At 37.4% G+C, this 20,670-nt stretch overlaps 1 protein-coding gene across 1 annotated transcript in view; it reads left to right on the top strand.

Moving 5' to 3' along the window:
* LOC110465428 (squamous cell carcinoma antigen recognized by T-cells 3-like) overlaps positions 1-7,107 on the top strand; it is a 49,553-nt gene extending 42,446 nt beyond the window's left edge. Inside the window, exons 21-23 of the mRNA XM_021521230.1 lie at positions 2,666-2,749; positions 5,222-5,385; positions 5,870-7,107. Of these exons, the coding sequence (XP_021376905.1) occupies positions 2,666-2,749; positions 5,222-5,385; positions 5,870-6,059 (438 nt within the window). The 3' untranslated portion in view covers positions 6,060-7,107. The remainder of the gene's footprint in view (positions 1-2,665; positions 2,750-5,221; positions 5,386-5,869) is intronic.
* Positions 7,108-20,670: the final 13,563 nt, after the last annotated feature.

The raw sequence follows: 20,670 nt of genomic DNA, 5'->3' as shown, positions 1-20,670 counted from the left end.
GGCTATCACAACAGTTAACCCTTGGAGGGCCTCATGACAAAATCAAACTAACCAGTCACTTATCCCTTCCTTTCGCATAAACCACTGTAAAATTATAGAAACACAAAGTAAACTCTCTCCGATACATGCCCATTGACATATTAAACTAAGCTCATCTGTGTTCAAACTCAGACAAAGATACTAGCGAGGTTAATAGTTTTAGATATTTATTCATAACATAAACAGCGCTAGCATTTCTGTCGATTCCATTTCAGCTTAACCGGCTATCCGGAAGAATACATGCACCATACTAACTGCTAGGGCAGTTATTTTCTCCTTTGAAAACTTCCCACCTGTAATAATGATTCCGTAACGTACTCCTTGCGCTATCTTTTCACCATTTGGCAACTTTTCGCTTCGTAGATGACACGGTACAACACTTTTCTTTGGCTTACTTCACACGGCCAGTCATTTTGTTTACAAAGAAATGGTGTGCAATGCGCATGTGCTGGTAGAGGGAAATCCCTGAACAAAACGTTGGTCAGACAGGTAGAAATACCGATGATTATCTTAGATTTAATCATTTTTATGAATCGATCTATTTCAGCCAAATCCGATTGTTATTTTCCATAAGGAGTCTCACTTGATATGTTTATGTAGTATTTGAAAAAAAGACACAAAAATTAGTTACTTCAGCGTGATGCCCCTTTAAAGAATAAGTCAACTGACCAAATATCAGGGTCACTGGGTTAATGGTCAAGGTCATTTGGGTCCAAAGGTCAGAGACAAAGTGGATCTCTGACTTTGACCCTGGCTCTTGATGGAGGAGGTATATAAGGTGAAATAAAACAAATCAAAGCTAACAAATGAGTACTGCACTGGTATTTACATTTCTGTTAGCCCAGCAAATATGGAGGTGGAAGGAAACAAGACTCACATCATGATCATAGTACATGTAAAATGTATATTTTGCTTCCTTGCGATTCTTTTTGAAGTCCAAATGTCAAACGTCAAGCTCAGCTATATGGGCAGATTGCTTCTTGATGATTTTGGGGGATATATTGTCACAAGACGGGGCCCTTACTGACCTGTCAGTGTTCTAGTTGTGTTTTAAAAAAATAAAGAAATATGTTTTGAATGTGGTTTTTCAGTAGAAGCTAGGAATAAAAACTTGATTACCACTGCTATTTATTCTTAATGATTGCCTTGAGTTATTATCACCACAAAACCAACAAGTAGCAGCATAGCTGTACATGTTGGCATCCGCAGGCTAAGTTCACACCACATGACCTCCCTAAAGTAGTAACACACCCTGTGTACGTGACATCCTACAATGCCATCTTTGTTCTGGAAACTTTCTGTCTATTTATAAACCAGGTTTTAAAACATTGTTGTCACGTATTCCACAGAAAGTGTGACATCATTGGAATGAGTAAACTTGTAATACCGGGTATTGTTCCTTCATCAGAGTAATGATATGGTAGAGAGTCCGTAATTGTGTCCTGTTAGCGTAGTGTACACAACACTTGTAACGTCACTGCACTCTTGTAACACGATTTAAGCACTTATGATGACTTGAACTTCGATGTAAGATATCATTACTTTGCTTTTAGCTTTGAATTGAGTACTTCAGTCTGAAGAAATATTTCTTTTTCATCTTCATTTTAATTGATAACAATTATAAAAGTGTTTTAACTTTGTACAGACCAGTACCAATACTTGCCTAGTATGTCTCTTCAGAATTTAGAGGAAGACAGATTTAAAGTTATATAAAATGTTATCATTGATCATTGTCACTAACTTCTTGATATAATACCATTTACATGTAGTAAATAAAAATAAATCTTACAGAAATGAATTACAAAACAAATACACATGTGTAGACACTGTAAAACAATGTTCACCTCAGTTTGATAGCATACTACAATGGACATGATATTACAACTCTGTGACATCTCATTGAAGACATTCTCGGTGATGTGATAAATGTGATCTTTAATTTGTTTACATTTAACCCTTTCAACACTGTAGACCATAATGGACTCATCCATATCAATGCATGGTAGAGTCTACTAAAGTTACATAGGGGTGAAAGGGTTAAGAGATTAGTCATAATGAAATGAAACTTATTTTAAACCTTATATTTACCTTCATATTTAACTTTAATATTAACTTTGCATAAATCTTATTAATTACAATAACAGTTTATCCCTCCATTCCCTCCCCTGCACTGTAACAAAGTGAAGGGGGAAGGGGTACGCCATCCAGGTCATCTGTCCATCTGTCTGTCTGTCCATCTGTCTGTCTGTCTATCTGTCCGTCTGTCTGTCCACCTGTTTGTCCGTCTGTCTGTCTATCTGTCTGTCTGTCTGTCCACCTGTCTGTCTATCCATCTGTCTGTCTGTCTGTCTGTCCATCCGTTCATCTGTCCGTCTGTCTGTCTGTCTGTTCATCTGTCTATCTGCTTGTCTAGGTGTAGAGAACCATGTGTAAGGAATGGACTTTTGCACCCTTTGCTTGAAAAAGGAAACAGATATTTTCGAAAGCTCGCAAAAAGAAGTTTACTGTTTCTGTTTGAATTGAAAACGAACTTAGCATTATAGTATTCATACCAAATTAATGAATCTCATTTCAAATGAAGTTAATTATCTGTAGTCCAACTGTAGTTGTGATCTTTTTGTTGCAGCATGGCCAGATAAAAGATGTGAGACTCGTCACCTACAAGAGTGGGGCACCGAAGGGACTGGCATATGTGGAATATGTGGATGCGGTATGGGTCAACTAAACCTGTGCCCCATATTTATGAAGTCATTTTCATGCTCAATCATTGAATCTGTGCTTAAGGTGGCTCCACACATCGTCATCAGCGTCCATTTTCGTGACGTACTTCCGGAAAAAGTACAGCTCGGACTCAATTATCTTGATCAAAATGTGCATGTACACCGTGTCGTCATTTCCGTATTGCGTATCGGGCATTCAATGTCGTCGTGCAAATTATAGTTACACCTTGGCCGTTTTCGTTTAAACGGTCAAACTGATCGGACCACTGTTGTTCGTTTATTAAATAAGGTCGGACCTAGTAATCTGATGCTGCTTTCAGGCGAGCCGTGAGAAAGCCTTGCAAGGCCTGCATATACATTTGCAGGTCCGCCAGGATTTATACCCGAAATTGTTACATTTATAAACGGTCAAACCGGTTGCTCCGCATACACGAACAGGCCCCTGGTAAACAATAGTACACGTGCGTGCCGATGATATGTCAACACCCGATATCGAGATTTTACCGGGAAATGTATAATCACACGTATTTCAGGAATAAAGCTTTCAAATTCATAGACATAAACAGACTCACGGGAAGATAGTGACATGAGACCAAACGACCTCAAGAAGGTCATATAGGAAACGCATGGAATGCGGACGTACCGACCTCACATGTGCAACACGAGTTCATAAGCTCGAGGTCGTTACGATTTTCGCTGTTGAGGAAGTTTCGCTCTGTCGATTAAATCGTGTTTACAAATGTAGTCTACTTACTCTGTGAAAATAATGTTTTGTAAAATATCAAGATACCTATAAAATGCATGTGTGAGTGCACGTGAGAACGGCATACCATGCGATAGCCTCTGGTCACATATGTACCTGACATGTAATTATAAACATACCGTGAGTTAGCGGACTGTGGAATGATGTCCAAAGTGTACATGACTGAGGGTAATTTGGTTCCATTAAAGAACAATAAATTGATAATTTTGATATCATATTTTTGATTTATTTCCATCATTTTTGTTATATGTAAACAGGGACAACTGTCATTGTGTAAATGTCACCCCTCTGCAAAAAGTTCCGATTTTTTTCAAGGAAGATAACTCTTACCCGGATCGAAGTGATTGTAAAATGTAAAATAAATTAATTATAAAGCCATTGTGTATATTTTGTTCAATTTCCCATTCTATATGTATAGATCTTTGTGTCCTGTTGGCTTTTAGCTTGTAGATAATCACTTTTATCCGTTCAAATTCAATAAAAAACACTTTGTGTAACATGTGTTACATATTTTGCGATAAATAAAATATTTGTAGGGTTAATTAGAAATGCTTCTTTTCATTTTATTATTGTTGTTATTGTTCCGAACAATGTCACACCCAAAAAAAACCCGGAAAATATTAAAATTGATGAAAATTCAATTTTTTGGTATTTTTTCCAAAAAAGTCCCCTAACTATCGGAGTGTTTAGATTTTCATAAAATCAACTCTACATAGTTGCATAACCATTATATGAAAGTTTCAACGAATTTCGCTGGTTAATTAGGAAAGTGTGGAGCCACCTTAAACCAGCTTTCTTGTAACTCACTTAAATTATGTAAAACAATGCAAAAGTAGAAATGTAAACATTGAAAACAGTATACAGTTAATAATTTAAAAAATTATGAATTTTTAAGATTGATTCATAACTGAAAGAAGAAATTAGTCTTGAGCACAATATCCAGGCTTGAGCATGAAAACAGTTTCATTTATGATTTTTAAATTTGAAATGTTGCTAAGAAATTAATTATGAAACTTTGCATGTAATGTGTATTTTAAGCTCACCTGGCACAAAGTGCGTGTGAGTTTATGGTAAGCCCTAGAACAATGATATTCGGCAAGTAGGTACCTTGGATGAATTGCTATAAAAGTTTATCATATAAATGACCCCGAACTAATTTCAAGGTCACATGTAAAATGCGTTAAAAATTTGAAGCAACCTTAAGGTCAGAGGCCAGCTTTCAGCATCTGTTGGGGTCCAATGTCAACATAAGCTAATACGAGTAAAAAGGTTTAAAATCTTCTTCAAAAGTTCCAGAAGGCCCTATAGGGTCCTATTTGACATGAAGGTACCCAAGATAAAGTGTTATCATATGTCCTCTTTTTTTAAGGTCATAGGGGTCAAATTTGTTAAAAAAAAGACTTCTAAATACCAGGACTCAGTTGTATCAAGCTTTATGTGGGTTATGAGACAAGTAAATTAGATTTGAATTAGAATGTTTTTGCAAAATTTTTTTAAACTGAAAACAAAATACTTATCAATACATATTAATCAATTTATTAGTCACCCTCACATAATGTACAGGAAAATATTAAAAATGTATGCACAAATTAAAAACAGTTTTGATTTAAGTTTGAATTTTAAAACTAAACATATTACATTAAAGGAGCTTGATATGACTGGATACTGGTTCTGATGTCACAATTATATCTGTTCACAGCAAGATGCCAAACAGGCTGTGCTGAAGGCTGATGGAATGCTGATGGGGGATCACACCATCTCTGTCAGCATCAGCAATCCTCCGGGCCGAAAAACTCCACTCAATGAGCGGGAGGACCCCGTCTACACTCCCACCCTCGGCTCTGGCAAAAAGGAGACGGAGACGTACGTTGTACATATATTTCATTAAATATCTTTGAAGTCAGTGAAATGATTGAAGAATTGCTGACATATAAACTATGCTTCATTGTCTTAACTTACTTCTGTAAAATGTGGAAACTTTTGTAAACAAAATCTTAAAATAGGTCCAACTCTTTGCTTGTCAGGGTTGTAAGAACCTGTGTAATTTGTATTTTTTAAAAATGAGACCTTATGAGGTCTTTTATTATGTCCCACTCTTGAACCTGGGTCCACTCTTAACATTTCTATTTGATTATATATAATTGAATCTGTATAACTGTAAGTGAGTACATCACATGTCATTTATTATGTCCATATTTTCACATTTCTGTGTAAATTGAACCCATGTAATATGAAAACTAGTTTATTCCAAATGGAAACGTTGATTTTTGGGTTAGACAGGTTTCCCATAATTCCTCTGATGAAAAGCAAAGAATTAACAAATAAACCCGTTTTGGTTATTTCACAGACGAGGTAAGGCAAGGACACAGCTGATGTTGTTACCAAGGTCAATAAAGAAAGCTCCTGTGAGTGGTGGACCAGTGAAGACTTCTGCCAATCAAAACAGTGCTAACGAAACAGACAGTAATGGGGACAGTGCTCAGAGTGCCACGAAAATGAGCAATGCAGACTTCAGAAATATGTTGTTAAAAAAGTGAGATGACCGACGGACGTAGAGCAGAAGTTTGACAATTCTGGATGTACAGCTGAAGTGAGATGACCATAGAACTTACAGCAATTATAAGGTGGACGCACAGTAGTTATATATGAAATGACCGATGGACATTCAGCAGAAGTGAGGTGACCAGCGGATGTAGAGGATACAGTGTTCAATGACCATAAAAAACAATGGATTCTTGGAATAAGTGCTTAAAACTGTAGTGCTACGTCAACGGAAAATTGTGGTGCAATTGACGAGGGAGACAGAAAGAAGTTGAGAGGGATTGTCTGTGGTCTAAAAGCTTGTTTTATTAGTCGAATGTGTATGTTAACGGTTACATAGATGTATATGGATATGCAAGTTAACGGATAAATGTGAAAACCCTCACCTTTATAGAACTGGATGAATGAAGAATGAACGTATTGTAAATCCCCATACATATGGTACTAAGCCTACTCTTGCATTTATCATGTTTACACTGAGGAAATATAGCTCTCATACTTTTATTTTCTGTTTTAGGTCTTTTATTTTTGAATTGAAAAGCTTATTAGTTTCTTCACTAAGCCGAGTGCCTGAACTGTATGTGTGCTATGTTAGAGTATACTAACCATGGTTACTGGGGTAGGTAATTTATTTTGTCAGTTGGAGTACCGTGTTCAATCAGACCTTTGCTTTTCTTGTTTAATTGCTGGTATACAATTATTTTTTAAAGGCCCGCCATTTTATTTGGAGGGGTGGGGGAAGAGGAGCTGTCGCATAATGTTACCTATGTCCGTTCCTTCCCATCATGACCTGTTGAAACTCATTATCATGACTGTAGTAAATTAATTTAGTAACTTATTTTCATTACAGTTTTTCTAGTTCTCATATTCTTCGAAAAGCTTTTCTGTTCTCCAACAGCTCCTGTTTTATTTTCATATTACTCCAGACAAGCTGGAATATGTAGTTTTGATTGACGCATTATTGGAACAGATATTGTAAAGGTTTTTGTTTTGTTTACCTAAGTTAGGTACAGCTGAAATAAAGAAACTCCATGTTAAATTATATTGGCTTTATGTGTTTGTGTATTGTGATCAAAATGAAATTCTCAACAGTTCTAACAGATATGCCTTGTAATTGGCTTTATCAAATTCCATTTGTAGTCTGTGAGATTTGATACAGACTAACGCATAAATTTGGTTGGACAATAAGAACAAGCGTATACATGTACTAAAGCATGAATTTGGTTGGATGATGATAATGAGTGGACACAAAAACTGATTTAAGTGCAGTATTTAATTTCCATATTTAAAATATATTCAAACTTAATTAAAAATAGATCGGCAACAAAAGCACATGTTCATTAGTTGTTTGTTACATTGTAATATTCCTGCTGTACCAGCTGACCCTAGGATTGGTTAAATCTAAATCTGACGGTCACATTATACATCGGCTGGAACGGTATATACAGCTAGCTATATAGCTATCTGTCTATGAAAGTAATATAAGATAACATGTTGAAGAAAAGCTCTTTGCAATTTCCTATATATTTGACATTCCTTTCATCAGAGAGAGAAGTCTAACTACTGATGTTGGGTGCATCCAGGCTTGATGAAAGCCACATACATACATAAACCAGTATTTTAAATGATGATATTCAGTGGCAGATTCAGAGGTGTTTTCAAAGCTTAAACTCTCTCAACCTGCCAGTTTTTAAAAACTATGATTTTTTTTCTCATTTGAGATAAACCCTGCCCTTCCTCTCCCCAGGACATTTGGAAACCTCCTCAGTCCTCCTATCATTCTCTAGATCTGCCACTAAGATGTTGGTAACATTAAGATAATCTGTTTCTTCTTACTTTCTATTTTTGTAATTTTTATCTTTGATTATACAGACTTTTTGAATCTTTTGTGTATAAATGCTTGCTTTTTGCAATATAATATAACTGTTATGCCCCCCCCCCCCATTGGTCATTCTTACCATCTTAACCAGTCAAATAGCTTACTTTGTGTCTTCCATTTTCGTCATGACATATTCCAGGGATAAGTGAGCATAGCTCCTGGTGTATCGAGGATGGTAGACACCCGAGCTGTGTACTAGCCATACAACATGATGACAACATGATGACAGCACAGGTTCTAGCTAAAGGCTGACAAGTCTTCCACACAGCACATCCTTTTTCGACGTTGTTCATTTCTTTTAAATGTGCAGTTTGATTGGATTAGCTGCATGTTATGTATTGCCTTCAGTAATAGCCTTGTCCTGTAAGTTTCAACATTCCAAATGTCACCTAAGCTGAAGCTGTCTTTGCCATATGCCATTCAAGTGCACCATGCTCTTTTGTTGTCTCATCCTTAATGCATTGGCAGAACATGTTTCTTCTTTCATGTTTCCGCTTGAATCTGGTAGGTTTGCATCGTGAAGTTTGATTTGAATTCAAAGTGTTAGTATACGGAATACATGCTTGACGTCTATTTTCAAAAGTAATATGTCAGGGCTAAATCTGACGAACCTGCAAATGTTAATGCAGGCCTTGAAAATCTTTGCCAAGCTTCGTCAGAAAAAACAACAACCTGAAATCACTAGTTCCATTCTTATTTCGTTAACGAACAACCGTTAGCTGTTGTCGAACCGTTATGAACACAATATACGAAAGCGGTCCATGTCTCTTTGCTCATTGCTTCAGATGTTTTACAAGGTGGCCATGTCGTGCGCTCCAGTCCCGTCATTCCGATTGTCACTGTTCCTACACTGTACTAGGAACGCGCGTGTTACGTCATGTTAATTTACACCTTCCTCTACTTCCCACCTCTCGGTGTGTGTACTATCCCTGTCCCTCAATAACGTGACTTGTCTGAACTTTGTGGCATTGTGCTCCTTAACCGAACACTGGAGACGTGTAATGCGAGGTGTGTATTTTGTTGCAAAACTTTGTACTGGAGTTGCTACTCTTTGTTTAAAATCAGCATCAACAAATTAACATAAAACACATTAAATAAATATCTCAGTTTGCCCATCATTCATTTATAAAATGCCCAATCTTCTGGGATATGAATGACGCAACTCCTTCTTGTGTGAAGTTGCTTTCTGAAAAAGATTTCATTTTAGCATATTTTCGAACATCATTGTCACTGGTTTTTTGTACTTTCGCAACATTTGAAAAAATATATAATAACGTAATTTTGAGACCATGTTTATGCAGACAAACCAAATTGTTCTAGTTGTAAATGCAATATTTCAGAGATAAAGTCTGGCGGACATAAAAATGTCGATGCCGTGCTTTGAAATGTTTTATCGATGCTCGCCATAAAGTAATAATAATAATTAACAATAATTCGAGGTTCTTATATACCGCTTTATCACAACCTAGTTCGTAGGTCGTCTCAAAGAGGTTCACAAATTATTATCCGTGGTTATAGGGCCTTTGCAACTAGCTAATATCTTTCTCAAATCCAAGGGGAGCATACAGCCAGTGCTGCCATTTCGGCGCTCACAGCTAGCATTCTACAATTCTAGCACTGCCCAACCACGTACTCATTTACAGCTGAGTAGACTGGAACAAGCGGAGTAAAGTATCTTGCTCAAAGATACAACACAGTACCGTGCCGTGACTCGAACCCACAACCCTTTGGTCATGAGCCCGGCGTCCTACCACTGGACTACCGTGCCTAAATGAACTCTGGTCAAGTGAGGAACCTAGATAATGCAATAGGTCCTATTTAAACCGAATACAAGGTACTGACGCCTCCTTTAAAGGGTAGGGTAGGGAAGCCTACGGCAATAAATATATATTCGATATTGAGATGGATTCATGCTTTCTTGACGCTATAACATTAGCTGAAGAAAATGAGATGTCTATCTTCTTGAATTTGATACACTTCAGAATCCCTATATTCTGTTTCGGGACCAAGATATTCCTATGTGTAGAAGTGGTGTAGGTAGTATTTGTGTTTCGATGTTGGAATTTAGTGTTTAAAATAATTAAAAAAACGTAATTCAAAAATAATTAAATAATTGTACTGTACTGTCAAGTGTCTGTGTATTCTAAACCTCTACATCTATACATGGAACATGGCATTAGTTTATAAGATACGCTGTGGTCTAAACCTGTCCATATATCAGTAGATAACCGTTTGTTTCATGTCCGTAAGTGGATTTGACCGTGCGACTGAAATGTTACCAACCCAAACTTAAACAGGACTTTATATTTCTTTATTTGAAAACTTACACATTTAATTTGCTGACATATCGTATTTATGGAAAATGCTACACTGCTTTCCATGTTTTTACCGCAACATGTCCCAAAGATTTTTACCGAATCTGTCGGTAGTCGGTGAGTGTGATAGGAAATTTTCTTACGGAGGTTCTAACGTTCATTGTAACGAGCTATTTAATTTCATTTTCATTCAATACGGCGCACATATCCAATTCTCAAATATTTAACATAAAACAGGTACGCATCTGTAATATCCACAGATTCTGACCAACCCCTGGTGAAACTAAATAATCAAGCGAGGATGTTTAAAAGTTCCTCTTCTCTGATTGGCTGCCAAAGTCTAGATAATTGGTAAATACGAGAAGTTATTTATTAACATGCCCCATTGTTATGCGGAAGTATGCACACATTGTTGTACCTCTCTTATGATATTTAAAATCTGTCGGCTCTATTTGACCGACAATCAGAGGGGTTGCTGTTTTGTATACAATTTTAGGAAATTTTCCGAGTTTAATTTCACAAGGATCAATACATACATTAGTTCCTGAATTATTGAAATAAGTTATAACACTAAATTCTAGGGAGCTTTCCGTGTCATTTTGATTTTATTTTTAAAAAGTAATAATATTCTGATCACGAGTAAACCCCATTAAAAACTCCCAGAAAATCCCCCAAAATATTTGTTGGAATGATGTCAATGATTTGGGTTTGAGATAATGCTATAACGGAATTCATGGCAAGATACGCATCTTCACGTGCTCACGTGGGCTGCTGTATGAACTATGTGCAATCTCAAAACTGTTGGAAAACTGGCAGTGAAGATATTAAAATCTGAACCGGTTGTAGACGCTCACTACATGAAGGTGTGTTCTCCTAACAGTGCATACCGCTTAGATTTCCATTTTGCCCCAGAAATATTGCATAGAATAAAATTTACACAATATGCGGTAAATGGACACTTCTACATTTCTGTTGTAATCTGTTTGCAATGACGAGACCATCGGCTTTTTGGGGGATGAACGCTAAACACACCAACGAATGTATAGGCAAATTATATTTAACATACGAACATTCAGTATGGTCATATATAATTTCCGAACCCAACCCTAGATTTTCCGGAAACCGTTGTAAAACTACTCGGTACTATATACTGTTCAACGATGAATGTTCGTTAATTCTTATTTTTATTACTTTTTAAAAACAAACTTCTTCGCCAGGATTGAAAGGATTGAATACATCATCCCCGTGTTACCTTTCGCGTGATGTTTGGACTTACGACAGGTCGCCGAACAGGAGTGATATACAGTAATGAGTCTGTTTAACGTTTCTAATACAATAGCGATATGTCTGGTCCCTATACTGTTCTGTTTAGATAAAGGAAAGAAAAGACCTATATATTTCCCCCTATCTTTTTTGTATGGAGGAAAAACTTCGAGATACACAATGCCACTATACAATCTAAAGCTATAAGCGTGCATACTGCAGTTAAAATATGCAGCAGCCATGAGTTCGACACTCCTTTTCGCTGTTGTAGGTAGATTAAAAACTCTTAGAAAGGGACATTTCCATTGATAACCACATCAGAGTTTATCTAATTAGGACACCTGATCGATTCAAGATTTGGAAATACGACTAGCTATGGATATTTACTACAGGAAGTCAGCTTCGCTTATTTACTACCGGAAGTCGGCATCGTATATTTACTACCGGAAGTCCGAGTCAGGCCATTGTCAATCTGAGACATACAAACTTTAACCATATGATACAGTAATAATCACACAACGCATTAATCAAATTAAAGTAAAAGCAATCATAAAGTGATAGAAATATGAATTTGAAGCAAATAAGTAATTAGTATTAACTATTTTATACGATGGTCGGCAACACGTGTATGCAAAGACCTTATTGCTCTATCTGGACTTTACACATATATATCTTCTCAGAAATTGACCTAAAAGATAAACCTAGTAAGGCTGACATACGTAGAGACCATACAACAAAGAATGACCCTCCAGACAATGACAAGAATTAGGACGTTGCACCTCTGGTTACAATTATTTGCACTACCGGATATAGAAGCTGAAATCCCGTGGGCAATTATTTTCTGCACCACTGGTTAAATTGGAGAATTAAGAAACGAACACGACTGAGATGTATTACTGAACCACATGTGGCTCCGGTTAAGATACATTATGTTAAATATAAATACTAACGAAGGTGGCGAGCACTTAGATTACATAAATTACATGCTCATACGTGCTTCTTTGACGACCACTTCTAAGCTGTAACACTAATTATATCACACATATGACTAGATCCTTAATTAGTACTTGTACCTGGTCCATTAAACACACAATGTTTGAAATCAAGCGGAAGATGTCTATAACCACAACGCCGTCTGTACACCTATAGTCAGCTAGGCAACAAGACGGCTTGGAATGTAATGATGCTGTGATAAAAGGCATGTTCCTCGTGTCTAGCTCGTTAACGACATAGTACTGACCCTAGAAACAACAATGGATGCTGACAGTGTAACAATAAGGCCCACTGGGCTGTCTTCGTATTAAAAGGGCTTCCGATCTTTTTCATACATGTTCGTCACTACTTGTCTATTGTACAGTACCCTTTTCCAGTATCTTTTGAGTTTTGGAAGAAGCCATTTGAGTTCTTGTGACAGATTTTCCTTTTTATGGACGTTGGTAGTAAAGTTTGGCCAGGCAAAGATATTTTGTTTTGTTTCAAAAGAGACATTTATTTTGTTGGAGGGATACAGTTTTGTTTACAAGAGACTTCTTTAGCTATGTTAAAAAGAAATTATTTTCTTTTTGTCGAGTTTTGTTAAAAAAGAAACGTTTTCCTTCTTGTAGAGTTTAAATAATTGTGCTGCAATAAAAGAACAACTATTATCTACATTTGACAAAACGCAAATGTTTCCTTTATAACAAAACTATTGTCTACATCTGACAAAACAACAATGTTTCCGTTATAACAAAACTATTGTCTACATCTGACAAAACAAAAATGTTTCCTTTATAACAAAATTATTGTCTACATCTGATTTCCTTCATAACAAAACTATAATCTACATCTGACAAAACGCAAATGTTTCCTTTGTAACAAAACCATTGTCTACATCTGATAAAATGAAAATGTTTCCTTCATCACTTTTAACTTTAATATATATTTGTAGCTTTGTTTGTACATAACAAATCTTTAGTAAAGAAAACGTTTTCGTTTCGTCAGACGTAAATGAATGTGTAGTAGGTTTGGTATAAGGGAGACGTTTTGTTTTTCTCAGAGGTTTTGTTATATATAAAACGTTTCTTTAAATAAACTGTTTACGTTTTACACCAATCTATTTAAACCAATCAAAAGTTATAATTTATAATTACTTATTAGGAGTTAACACGACGTTCGCGGAAACCGTGTACACTTTGAGCATCGTTAATACTGAACACATAGAATATATGGTATACCGATGTCGTCTGTTTAACCTGAGTATAGAACAGTTGTGTGTTTGATGTTCTAAACCTCCTATGAAGGTGTAGTTGTATAGCTAACCAACATGTGGTTCCTATAGCTAAAATATCTCGGATGCTGTTTTAATAAAATCTTGGCGATAATATTTAAAAATTAGGAGCAGATGTTAAAAAGTTCCGGTCTAGGGATCTTAGCGATAACTTGCTGATATTAAATCTAGTATTTCTGAATTTTATCATCAAAACCATTGAAAATCAACAAGGATAAAACTATGAGTCAAAAGTAAATTAAATGTAGATACTTTTCTGATAGGGTGTATCACCAATGCAACCCAGAGTGCATATCGGAGATAAGGGGGGACGGAGTGTGGAACAGGAGAGACGAGGGAGGCGTTAATTAAGGGAAGTTAATTAGGGGGAGGGACGGAATGTGCACTAGGAGGCAAGGACTGAGGGTGAAGGCCAAACCTATTTATAGCGGCGAGCAAGCTATACGCTTCTATTAGGATCAAAAGTTCAATCAGACTTGGTGAACGTTAACCTGTTACACGGCTCACGCTTACCGTAGCCTTTCTAAAAAGCAATAACAAAACACATGAGAGAAAACTCCAGTCCTCACCATGTCAAGCTAGTGAAAGTGTCCGTTAATTAAGGTGAATAGTTCCACTTTTTCGTGATTATAACGGATACAGTGGTACCCTTTACCCTAAAACCTTATAGACTCATCACGTTGTTCTTGTGGGTTTACCATAGAAGACAATTATCATTTTGTATTCACATGTAACGAATACACTCAAAGTAGACAGCAGTTTTTATCAAATACCATTTTAAAATATGACATACAAAATAATGTAGATTTACTTTTGGGGAGATCATGTATTAAATGAAAGGGAAAATTCTGAAATATTTCTTGCCGTACACGACTTTATCATCAACAGCAAAATATTTGATTAGATATTGTTTGCTTTAGTAATAGGCATTTGTTTTTACACCACCGAGGTTACACAAAGTTATAAGTTAAGTTCAGTTTTGTTATTTTTTTTTATCTCCTTTACTTCTATTCAACAAATGTAACAGTAAATAGCTTACAGCCGGTGTGCTATATGTATTCTTTAAAATCATTACATGATCCATATCTCGTCGCCGTTTTGTCCATCTGTCATCATTAATATGTACAAATGTCCATGTATACTGTGCCGTGATGTCCATGTATACTGTGCCGTTATGTCCATGTATACTGTGCCGTGATGTACATGTATACTGTGGCGTAATGTCCATGTATACTGTGCCGTAATGTCCATTTATACTTTGCCGTGATGTCCATGTATACTGTGCCGTGCTGTCCATGTATACTGTGCCGTGCTGTCCATGTATACTGTGCCGTGATGTCAATGTATACTGTGCCGTACTGTCCATGTATATTGTGCCGTGATGTCCATATATACTGTGCCGTGATGTCCATGTATAATGTGCCGTAATGTCCATGTATACTGTGCCGTTATGTCCATGTATACTGTGCCGTGATGTCAATGTATACTGTGCCGTACTGTCCATGTATACTGTGCCGTGTTGTCCATGTATACTGTGCCGTAATGTCCATTTATACTTTGCCGTGATGTCCATGTATACTGTGCCGTTATGTCCATGTATACTGTGCCGTGATGTCAATGTATACTGTAACGTGATCTCCATGTATACTGTGCCGTGATGTCCATGTCTACTGTGCCGTGATGTCCATGTATACTGTGCCGGGATGTCCATGTATACTGTGCCGTAATGTACATGTATACTGTGCCGTGATGTCCATGTCTCCTGTGCCGTGATGTCCATGTATACTGTTCCGTAATGTCCATGTATACTGTGCCGTGATGTCAATGTATACTGTAACGTGATCTCCATGTATACTGTGCCGTGATGTCCATATTCTTTAAAATCATTACATGATCCATATATCGTCGCCGTTTTGTCCATCTGTCATCATTAATATGTACAAATGTCCATGTATACTGTGCCGTGATGTACATGTATACTGTGGCGTAATGTCCATGTATACTGTGCCGTGCTGTCCATGTATACTGTGCCGTGCTGTCCATGTATACTGTGCCGTGATGTCCGTGTATACTGTGCCGTGATGTCCATGTACACTGTGCCGTAATGTCCATGTATACTGTACCGTAATGTCCATGTATACTGTGCCGTAATGTACATGTATACTGTGCCGTGATGTCCATGCATACTGTGCCGTAATGTCCATGTATCCTGTGCCGTGATGTCCATGTATACTGTTCCGTAATGTCCATGTATACTGTGCAGTGATGTCCATGTATACTGTGCCGTAACGTCCAAGTATACTGTGCCGTAATGTCCATGTATATTGTGCCGTGATGTCCCATATCTCGTCGCCGTTTTGTCCATCTGTCATCATTAATATGTACAAATGTCCATGTATACTGTGCCGTGATGTACATGTATACTGTGGCGTAATGTCCATGTATACTGTGCCGTGCTGTCCATGTATACTGTGCCGTGCTGTCCATGTATACTGTGCCGTGCTGTCCATGTATACTGTGCCGTGCTGTCCATGTATACTGTGCCGTGATGTCCATATTCTTTAAAATCATTACATGATCCATATATCGTCGCCGTTTTGTCCATCTGTCATCATTAATATGTACAAATGTCCATGTATACTGTGCCGTGATGTCCGTGTATACTGTGCCGTGATGTCCATGTACACTGTGCCGTAATGTCCATGTATACTGTGTCGTGATGTCCATGTATACTGTGCCGTGCTGTCCATGTATACTGTGCCGTGATGTCAATGTATACTGTGCCGTAATGTCCATGTATGTTGTGCCGTGATGTCCATGTATACTGTGCCGTAACGTCCAAGTATACTGTGCCGTAATGTCCATGTATACTGTGCCGTGATGTCCAATAGAGGAAAGGAATTAGGATAAGCTCTTGTTTCCAGATCCTCTTTATTCTTTGTTTTAAATTTTGTTTAATGTACAAAAATTGAAAATAAAATAATGTTTAAACTAGTTAAACTAAATATTCCAAATCCTATTGCGTTTATTTCAATCAAATATTTGTTCTTTTCGTCAATACAAAAGAAAAAATGGATACATTAGGTCTGGCTGTTACCGTTACCTAGAATCCAGTCATATACATCATGTATAAACATCATTATTTGGCTGAAGGGAACTGTGGGAACGGTCCTGCTTGTACTTTTACTGAGGGTATTTTACCGTGATCAGTTAATATTGCACAAGACGTTGGGTTGTTTGCACTTCTGAAACAGTATATTGAGCAGTCACTTACACCCTTATCTCTTACATACCGAATCAAAGCATGAATAAGAAATACTAGACTCTACCAATCCCTTTGGGTAAAGATTAGTAAACTTAAACCCAACTGGGGGAACAACTTCTTTTTACCGCGCTTATGTCTCAGAACTATTTTCCTGTCATGGCTAACCAATCAAAATCAAATAAAATTGCGGTTGAATCACTTACTAATCGCCTTCCCACACATTGTTATCACGCCATGTATACGGAGCCAATCAGCTGAGAGGTGGGCGGAGTTAGTATTCGCCTTCGATTCTTCACTTTGCTTGTCATCAATCGAACGAAACATCGCTGCAGACGACTATGCATCATTAACCCGCTTAAGTCCGATTTCGAATCAAATTTGCAAATCAACATGGCCATAAGCTATCTCAGATTTTGATGGAGGTCGCATGGTTTCCCTGCAATACTCCTGTCATATGCTTTAGCATTCATGAAACTTTCTACACACGCCTTTACTTGCAATCAGCCTTGTATCGATGATACACACACTTGTAATATCTCTGTAACAGAGGTCATTCTTTTTTCAATGCCTCCGCTAGGAGTCGAACCCGGGACCTCTGGTTTACTAGTCTTACGCTCTACCGAATGGGCTAAGGAGAAATTCTTCCTAGCCGAGTCGGTAGGAAGCGGCTAGTATTTACCAGGGTGACATACTCCCCCTCCAGGAAAGAACCCGTTTCGGGTTTTCCAGGGGTCATAGTGATTCCTTTGCAGGTATCGCCAATTATTTTTGTCATATCTCCCGGGTCCCTACGTAGGCGTCAATGTAACAGAGGCCATTATTTTTTCATTGCCACCACAAGGAGTCGAACCCGGGACCTCTGGCTTACTAGTCTTACGATCTACCGAATGAGTTAAAAAGAAATTCTTCCTAGCCGAGTCGTTAGGAAGCGGCTAGTATTTTACCAGGGTGACATCACTACAAAGAGAACGGCCACATTTATGTTAGAGAATGCATTAATTGAGATATAGTGGTGTGTACCTATCACTCAGTATACAGCACTAATAACGATTGTAGGTACGGATGCACTAGAGGTATCCCGAACAGTCTGCACCACCTCGTTTAGTGTACAGCTAGCCACGGTCACTTGACTTAGTCCCACAGGAATGTCCTGTCACGTCTGTTTCTCCCTTCACTGCTCTTAAGTTAGAAGTGGTATGTCTCTAAACCACTGAAAATAACTCGATCACTTAGCTACAATATGTCGAGTCATTAAATTCAACTGTCAGAATAGTACCGAGACATTTTCTCTTATACTGCATACAGTCAGAGAGACGGGTAAAGTTTTTACAATTCCATCTCTAAGTGGATGTTAGAATGGGGTCATTTTGATGACTCAGCTTTTGTCCCCCGCGCCTTTGTTCATCAGTTCGCCTTCCCTCCTAATCCAGGTGGGTTCCTTGACCTTCCTTAGTTTCCAGTTGTACTCCCTTTCAAGCACTTTGACGCTGTTCCAGTCTATGTAGTGGTTATTCGTTGCGTGGTGTGTAAAGGCTGATTTATTGTGTTGTTTCTCTGATATCTTCCTTTTATTTCTAGTGTAAACTTAATGGTCATGGCTTTAACATCTTTCTGATGATAAATAAGACCTTTTCCCAAATCTCTCAGTTTCCCCGATGTATGTATGGTTACAGTTATTACTCAGAAAATGGTAAACCACCAATTGCTTGTCTTCCTTCGGCAATTTTTCTTTTGGGTGAACTAATAGTTGGGCATGGGTGTGCTGATGTGATGTTTGCGCAACACTCTTGAAAGTGTTTTGTGTTTCAGACAACCCTTTTATGTATGGTATGGTGACCATGCCGTTAGTTTTTATCATCTTTGTACGTTTCTGTTTCTTTAGGCCATATTCCCATTACTTTTACTTTCATTTTGTTTTTCTACTTTCCTTATCGAACGTTCCGGGTATTTTCATGTTGTCAGGGCTTGTTTGCTATGTCGCTATCATTTTCTATGTCTTCCTGTTTATGCATATATGAGGAGGGTGCTTGCTACTCATAACTTCTTTACCATAATTTAGGACGACACTCCATCAGAGAAGTTGCTGCCCCAAACTTTAGTTGGTAAATTGTTTCCCTGAATGAGATATATATGGTGTTGAGCATCCATTAACGCTTTATCCTGACCATATTTTATAATTACTTAACCTTTCTTATAGAACTTCACAGATATCACGACCAGGGAGTGTGCTGTGGTAGAATATCAGGTCAGTACTCTGAACATTTAACAAATGAGAATCATATGAGCAGGCAGAGTTCATGTTCTTTAAATCAATATTAAGACCAGGTTATGAAGTCATTGTAATGCATTTCTGGACCGTAACGTCTGATTACTTCCATTTTCTTTAAGAAACTTCACATATGTGTGCTCCATGAAAAAAGAATGTGTTACCTAACTTATAGATGTTATCAAACAGGTCAAGTTCATGACAAAAGGTCAATTATTGTAGTGTTTTACAGATCAGACCTTCTGCTTTCATGTTTAATTTTTGAACCTTCCAAAACGTGCTAATTATAACCAGGCGAAGTGTTTATATCAGAGAGATTGAAGTAATGACAAGTGTCAAATTTCCAAAACCAGAATTTATCATCGCATAAAACCTTTTCCTGAATATTTCATAGATGTATTGTGGTGGGAAAAGGTGAGAGTTCTTAGGAACTGTTTCAGGACCGTGAACGAAAGGTCAAAGTCAGGACCGTGAACGAAAGGTCAAAGTCGTGACAAAGGGCAAGGTGTATAGCTTTGTGAGCCGTATTTTATGCAATTTTTGTTACGCTTCATGTTTGAACGAAGGCGATTGAGATTTTATTGAGATTCGATTATTTAAATGCTGATTGTGCGTTTTCAGTGGAATTTTCTTCGTCAAGGTTACTAACCTTGCTAGTATAAGAGTGTTGTAGTTCAGATGATCTCTAACATATGGAGGTCAATGATAATAATATTCACACTGAGTATTTCTAATGTTCTTAAATATATCTAGTTAAATTTCGGACGGTCCAATCACATCACCGAGTACGTATACTCAAAGAAAACACAGAGAAGCCTTATCTGTAATAACAATGTTTTAATGAATAGTTTTAACGAATGAGACATATTAACAATGACAAACAATAAATTATCACATGAGTTCTTATAACGTAACATAGAGTTTTGAATAAATGTACATGAAGTCCTACAAACGGGTGGATACTGTCTTTCACACGTAGTGCAAAAGACGGGCATCCCTCATCCACAGCTAGGATAGAATACGGACAGTTTCTACCTGATTCTACAGTTATAAAGTAGCCGGCAGAGCTCACTTCAACAGACTGGTCTAATATTACAGAGTTTGGTTGGAAGTGAGAAGTTAGTTTACTGTTTTATATTATTTATGTAGTGATCGAGATTCTAGGATTTCACTGCTCTCGTGTTACAACCCTGCAGCAGGTTTTCCTTCTTTTCTGTATTCTCTATAAAAGTTGTAGACTCCTATAAACGACTGGCGTACAATGTAAACAATATACAACAATTGGATACCGAAGTGTAAACAAGAATGTAATTCAATATAATATACTCCGTCTTTTCTTATTGCAGAGTTATC

Source organism: Mizuhopecten yessoensis, unplaced genomic scaffold (assembly GCF_002113885.1).
Source record: "Mizuhopecten yessoensis strain PY_sf001 unplaced genomic scaffold, ASM211388v2 scaffold11077, whole genome shotgun sequence".
NCBI lineage: Eukaryota > Metazoa > Mollusca > Bivalvia > Pectinida > Pectinidae > Mizuhopecten > Mizuhopecten yessoensis.
Note: the sequence above shows the minus strand (reverse complement) of the source record. Positions and strands in the feature narration are given on the sequence as shown.